General features: G+C 35.2%; 1 protein-coding gene across 1 annotated transcript; it reads right to left on the minus strand.

Moving 5' to 3' along the window:
- Nucleotides 1-2,559: 2,559 nt before the first annotated feature.
- On the minus strand, nucleotides 2,560-4,550 carry LOC147610344 (uncharacterized). Its single transcript, XM_086786564.1, has 4 exons — nucleotides 4,374-4,550; nucleotides 3,872-4,121; nucleotides 2,960-3,360; nucleotides 2,560-2,751 (listed from the first exon to the last, which is right to left on the minus strand). Exons 1-4 carry the CDS (start codon nucleotides 4,548-4,550, stop codon nucleotides 2,668-2,670), a joined length of 912 nt encoding a protein of 303 aa, XP_086642690.1. The 3' UTR covers nucleotides 2,560-2,667.
- Between the last annotated feature and the right edge of the window lie 2,502 nt (nucleotides 4,551-7,052).

The following is a 7,052-nucleotide window of genomic DNA, read 5'->3' on the forward strand; positions in this document are numbered from 1 at the left end:
ACTTTAAGTGCTAGAAAAAATATAATGTTTATTGTGAAGTGACTCCTTCGGGTGATTTTATGGGATCTTTTATGTGATCCCCCTACTTATGTGCTAGTACATAACCACCATATTAATGTCTTAGTATATTTCTTTAGAGTATATAGGTTGATTTTATGTCACTTGATAGCCTAGCATATATGTTGGAAGAATGTAAGAAAATAAAATAAAATACTTAACATAAAACAAAAAAGGGCCAATCTGGAAAACTAGATGCTCTCTCTCTCTCTCTCTTCAAGGTTCATTTCATGTCTTTGAGAGTAACGATAAGCAATCGCTGGACTATAAAAATTAAAAAGGCCCAAGAGGACACCAAAAATAGGAGTGGTGTTAATTAGCATGGTTGAAAATAACCTTGATAGTGACTTGTACCTTGTTGTGCAAAACAAATTGTGAAACCACTTCTCATAATAATTTTGTAGGTTCAGGCACCTGATATAAAAAGCCTTTATGCTATCTTCATTTACGAAAGTTTAAAAGGGTGGAAGTGGATGTGATAGCTAGACAACAGATAAAGTTTATTGTGAAGTGGCTCCTTTGGGGTGATTTTATAAGATCTTCTATGTGGTCACCCCACTTATGTGCTAGTACAGAACCTCCATATTGATGTCTTAGTGTATTTCTTAAGAGTATACAGGTTATTATATGTATCTTGATAGCCTAGAATATATGTTGGAAGAATGTAAGAAAATATAATAAAATACTTATCATAAAACAAAAGGCACCAATGTGGAAAACTAGATGCTCTCTCTCTCTCTCTCTCTCTCTCTCTCTCTCTCTCTCTCTCTCTCCAAGGGCCATTCTCATGTCTTTGAGAGTAATGATAAGCAACCTTTGGACTATAAAGATTAAAAAGGTCCAAGACAAGGCTAAAAATAGGAGTGGTATGGAGTAGCATAGTTGAAAATAACCTCGATAGTGACTTCTACCTTGTTGTGCAGAACAAGGTAGAAGTCATCAAGAAATATTTACACCATCTAGGAATCCATATTTACTTTCTACATCCCAACAACTATTGATTGGGCTATTCTAGATAACACTCCCCTCAAAGATTTTATCAATGAACCGTACAAATAGGTTTCTAGATGAAACAATATTGGGTGGATTTCTAAGTAAACTTCAGAGATGAATATTATCATCAAGTTTTAATCATTTCATCATGTGATATGTGCATACTTTTTTTAATCCACAAACCAACGGTGAATAGAAAGCAATGTACATTTTTAGAAATTATAAAAATAGTGTTTGATAAATTGCACTTTACATTACTTACTTTTTATACTACAATAAATATAATTTATAAATCATCGTCTCTCTGAATGGTCAGAAGCCCCACAAAAGCCAACCCACTCTAGACATTACCGTGGAAAATTAACTTTAAGTACTAGACAAAATATAAAATTTATTGTCAAGTGACTCCTTTGGGGTGATTGTATGGGATCTTCTATGTGATCACCCCACTTATGTGCTAGTACATAACCTCCATATTGATGTCTTAGTATATTTCTTTAGAGTATATAGGTTGCTTTTATGTCACTTGATAGCCTAGCATATATGTTGGAAGAATGTAAGAAAATAAAATAAAATACTTATCATAAAACAAAAAAGGGCCAATGTGGAAAACTAGATGCTCTCTCTCTCTCTCTCTCTCTCTCTCTCTCTCTTCAAGGATCATTTTCATGTCTTTGAGAGTAACAATAAGCAACCCCTGGACTATAAATATTAAAAAGGCCCACGACGATGCCAAAAATAGGAGTTGTGTTGAGTAGCATGGTTGAAAATAACCTTGATAGTGACTTCTACCTTGTTGTGCAAAACAAATTGTTAAACCACTTCTCCAGACAATTTTGTAGGTTCAAAGGGCCTGATATATGAAGATTTTATGCTATCTTCATTTATGAAAGTTTAAAAGTGTGGAATCCATTGATGTGAATCTGTGGATGTGATAGCTAGTGTGTGAGTAAAGTGTGATCTTGTAAAGACATATCAATGGCACTTATGAAATCAATCTTCATTCACTCAAGTGTTTATAAAAGCATGCTTTTCAAAAACAATTCCTACAAAAAAGCCTATACAAACAATCTTGAAAATGAGAACTTTTATCCTAAAACTATAGCCTAGAGCCTTCATTCTTTGACTCTATATCAATGAATTTTTATCTTAAGCACCAATCTATGAGGATGCATGATTCAATTCTGAGTTGATTTGAATTGTACGACTTGATAATGCTTAAAGCCAATCCTTGCCACTAGGTCACACATGGCAATTTCGGTACCCCTATCACAAAAGCAAGAAGCCAGGGGGACAGGGGTTATAAATTTCTAATTGAAGAGAGCCTTTTGGTACAGAATAGCTTTCCAATTACATGGATGTGAGGTAGAAGTAGTATCACATTCAAGGACCATGCTAGAAACAATGATATAACATTTTAGGAAGCTTAGGCAACAAAAAATAAAGTTTATTAGTAGGAGATGGCGGAGGTTTGACATGGAGTGTCAAAAGGAATTATTGCATGTTTTAAATACATCTTTTTGTCATGATAATGTGTGGGATTGTTGCAATGGCAAACCATGGAAAACATAGGATCTTCAAAGATCAAAGTGGTGATACACTCCGTCTAATGTATATTTAGCATGGGTTGAATATCTGCCCGCTTGGCACAACACAACTCTGAGTGACGTGATCACACCATTGAAAAAGTTGTGTTGGATCCTGCAAACAATCATCCAAAGAGGACCAAAGTGTAAGAACCAATCACCATCGTGGAGCATTATAGGTAAGTAGTACAAGGACTTTATATGGTTGTGGAGTGATTATGTAATGAGCTATGTAAGATAGATAGTAGCCATAGTCGTGAGAACTTTATATCCTACTAAGTTTCAATATGTAGTCAGAATAATAATAGCAAACCAAAACTTACATCAACATTGCATGGTGCAGTTCGAATGCCATCAGAAGCAAGGTACATGCATTGCATCGTAGACTTGTTGAGAAATAAAAAGTTGGCACCACCAACGGGGATAAACATGAACTTTTGCCTGTCGTCATCGCTGCAACCAGTGGTGAAGAGAGGATCGCCTTGGTCGGGACCCACGTAGAGGCAGTATAATATTCCACTTGGCTCGGCACCAATCTGGCTCCAGCCATCTCCGTCCGGAGAGGTTGGGCCAAACTTGAAGTTAACTTCCGTAAACAAACCCCAATCGCATCCATAGGAGATCATTCTACCATCAGGGAACCCATAGTTGCCTTGTACATTCCAGCAGTTGTCGGCAGGGCTGTTGTAGATAGCAGTTCCTTCAAAGAGTTCCTCGATGATCCCTGTGGAGGATCCATATTATAGTGTTTAACAGTAATTTGTGCGTACTTTCGGATTCATTTCAAGAAAAATGAAAATAAAACAAGGAACAAAAGCAGGCACTGTTGCAGTACGTGATTGATTGGGTGTGAGGTAGTTATAGTGGTGATGTACGTGATTGGTGGGGGGAGGGTTAGTGTTTACAAATGTTTGATAGCATGCCCTTATATTTCTACTACTCATTGTTTAATATGCTACCACTAGATATACAAAGTAAAATTCCTCTAACTTATCAGCAGCAATCCACTCTAGACATCTACGACATTATAAACAGCAGCTGCTGCTGCTGCAAGTCATACAACTGTGTCCAGACTGGACTCCTTTGGAGTGCTATTAATCAAGGGATCATGACCCAACTAATCATGTGTGATTAGTGTATTCATTGACATCTCTATATAAGAGAGAGTTTGTTATAAGATACAGATCAGACCCAGCTATTATATATATTCAAAGAAGATCAAAATTAGGTCGGACCTATGATGATTTTGGCTGCGGTGAGAGCGTCGACGGCAACGGAGGTGTAAGTGCTGACGTCAAGGCCGGCCTCCGGGGCAGCCCATGTTTCGAAGAGCTGGTAGTAGTTGCCGCCTTTGATGATGCTCACGGCCCCGTCCAAAGGGGTGTAGCCGGAGGAAGGGGCGATTGGGGTACAGTCCTGGGCTGCTACACTTATACTGTCGTCACGAATTATGGACGTTAATATAATCAAGACAAGCACGAGCTGCTGCAAGAGATCAGCAGAGACACGGAGTAGAAAACAGCTGCAGCAACTAGACGTCATCATGAGCTGCTGGATCGGTATAGTTCTGATCAGATGCAGATGGTGTGAGTATATTGCAGGCACTCGTCGACGTCTTAAATAGAGCTGCTCACAGCCAAGGGTGGGGTTCAGCGGTGTGTGTGTGTGTGTGTGTGTGTGTGTGAATATCCACCATCACGGCGGGGGCCCCCAGCATTCTCAATCATTCAAGCGAACAACACTACGGCGGAGGGGCAGCAATCCCGCGTTCCGGCCGTCGTTTACTGCGTCGTCTGTGTTAGGCTCTTGTTGCTGTAGCTGTATTGCATCAATCAATTTTATATGAATCTCAACTGAGTCTCCCAATGTGAATCTCAACTGAGCTCCTATGTCGTCATATGTCGCTAGCCTCATTTCATTTCGGCCAATGATGAAGTCTATAATTAGTGGCCCCTCGCACACATGGCGCTTTTAGATGGAGCTATGGTCTTCATTGTTGATATATATAATATATATATATATGTGGGAAACATATGGAGAGATTTTCAAGCAAGCCAATAGCTCGGACAAGTTACAAAAAAAATGTAGGCCTTATATTTACTCACATTTCAATGGACATTAACATAGGTTTATTTTGCGAAAAGAATGATAGGGACTCATTCTGTGCGTGCATGTTGTTTCGACATGTACACATACAATTTTACTTTGTATCCTTCTTTGTTTTGAGACAATACTTTTATTTATTAGTAATAGAATCTCCACACCAAGCACTACCTTCAAAGGTTACACTTCCACGTAGTACCATATACAAGTCACAGTCGCCTTGCTTTTCCTAGGGTCCTTCTTCTTCTATTGTCTTGTAAACATATGATAAGGTATACTATTTCTCAAGGAACACTAGTAAAATTTACAAGAAACCTAGCATCATTATGATTTCAGAAGGTTTTAACTAAACATTTAGGTGTTTTTGCAAGGTCCTATAAATATGTGGGGTTTATATATCATGTAGCTTATAGTGAATGGGTTTTACCTATTGCGATAGTCCCTAAGAAAAACAAAAATATCTATATCTATGTGGACTACATGTAATTGAATAATAAGACGAAGAAAGATCGTTTTTCTTTGTTGTTCACACTGAGACCAAGTCCTAGATAAAGTAGCTGGTCATGAGCTCTATTCCTCTATGGATAGTTTTAGTGGATATAACCAAGTGTTAATCCATCCTAAGGATCAACGTAAAATGACCTTTACTACGGAGTGGGGAACCTTTACTTATAAAGTTATGCTACACGGGTTATCCAATGCCTCGATTACTTTCGAACGTGTCATGATTGTGGCTTATCAAGATTTTCTCAGGCATTGGATGGAAGTTTTTCTATGCATCTTTGAAACTCTTGAGAATATGCCTCATAAGTTGGAAAAACTATTCCATCGTGGTATTGGGGTGGGGATATCCTTTGTTGTGGAAAGTGGCACATTGTTAGGACATTTAGTCTATAGGAAAGGGATAGCTATGGATGAAGCAAAGATTAGAAAGACAAATGAGTTATCTCCTCCTTATAATCTTAATCAAATATGAGATTTTTTATGTTATGTGAACTACCATCAATGTTTTATCGTGAACTTTTCCATTATCGCTTTACCCTTAATCCTTTTATTTAGACGAAGGAATGTCCAACAGATTTTGAGCTCCTTAAAAAGCAATTAGTGGAAGCTCCAATTTTGGCACCTCCGGATTGGACTAAAGAATACCATATTCACACTGATGCTTCAATGATGGCAGTTTGTTCAGTATCATGCCAATCAGAGTTTGGGTCTGGAAAGGTTCTTCCTAAACTATCTTTCTCGAAAGGTACTATTTCAATTTCTCTTTTTCTAAATTTCGTTCGACGAATATTTGCTTACATGAATTTCTTATGAGGAATAAAATAATCATTTATCTCAATCTTCGACTTCGATAATTTAATTGAATTTTCTCATTACCAGCTTAGTGAATATGAAATGGTAGCATTTCTTCTCACAGATTATCTACTTATTCATTTTTCTAATTTTTGCGAAAATTAAACAGAGGATTAAGATAACCCTTATTTAAATATAATCATTACTCTTATTTAAATATAATCATTCTATATATATCTATTTATGCATAAAATCTAATTCTAATGAAAGTCATACTTTTATCATCATAAAAATCATTTATGAGATAAAAATCACTCTTTTAATATGAAAGAATTTCTTTTATGCATCCATTTATGCATAAAAATCATTTATGATGAAAATCACACTTTTAATATAAAAAAATATCTTTTATGCATACAATTCATTTATGATGAAAATCACTCTTTTTATATAAAAGAAATTCTTTTATGCATCTATTTATGCATAAAAATCATTTATGATGAAAATCACAATTTTAATATAAAAAAATATCTTTTATGCATATGTTTATGCATACAATTCATTTATGATGAAAATCACTCTTTTAATATAAAAGAATTTCTTTTATGCATCTATTTATGCATAAAAATCATTTATAATAAAAATCACACTTTTAATATATAAAAAATATTTTTTTATGTATATGTTTATGCATACAATTCATTTATGATGAAAATCACTCTTTTAATATAAAAGAACTTCTTTTATGCATCCATTTATGCATAAAAATCATTTATGATAAAAATCACACTTTTAATATTAAAAAAATATCTTTTATGCATATGTTTATGCATATAAATCATTTATGATAAAAATCACTCTTTTAATATAAAAGAATTTCTTTTATACATCCATTTATGCATAAAAATCATTTATGATCAAAATCACACTTTTAATATAAAAAAATATCTTTTATGCATACAAATCCTTTATGATAAAAATCACTCTTTTAATATAAAGAATTTCTTTTATGCATAA

Source organism: Cibotium barometz, chromosome 49, assembly GCF_041138505.1.
Source record: "Cibotium barometz isolate CiBa-2024 chromosome 49, ASM4113850v1, whole genome shotgun sequence".
Lineage (NCBI taxonomy): Eukaryota > Viridiplantae > Streptophyta > Polypodiopsida > Cyatheales > Cibotiaceae > Cibotium > Cibotium barometz.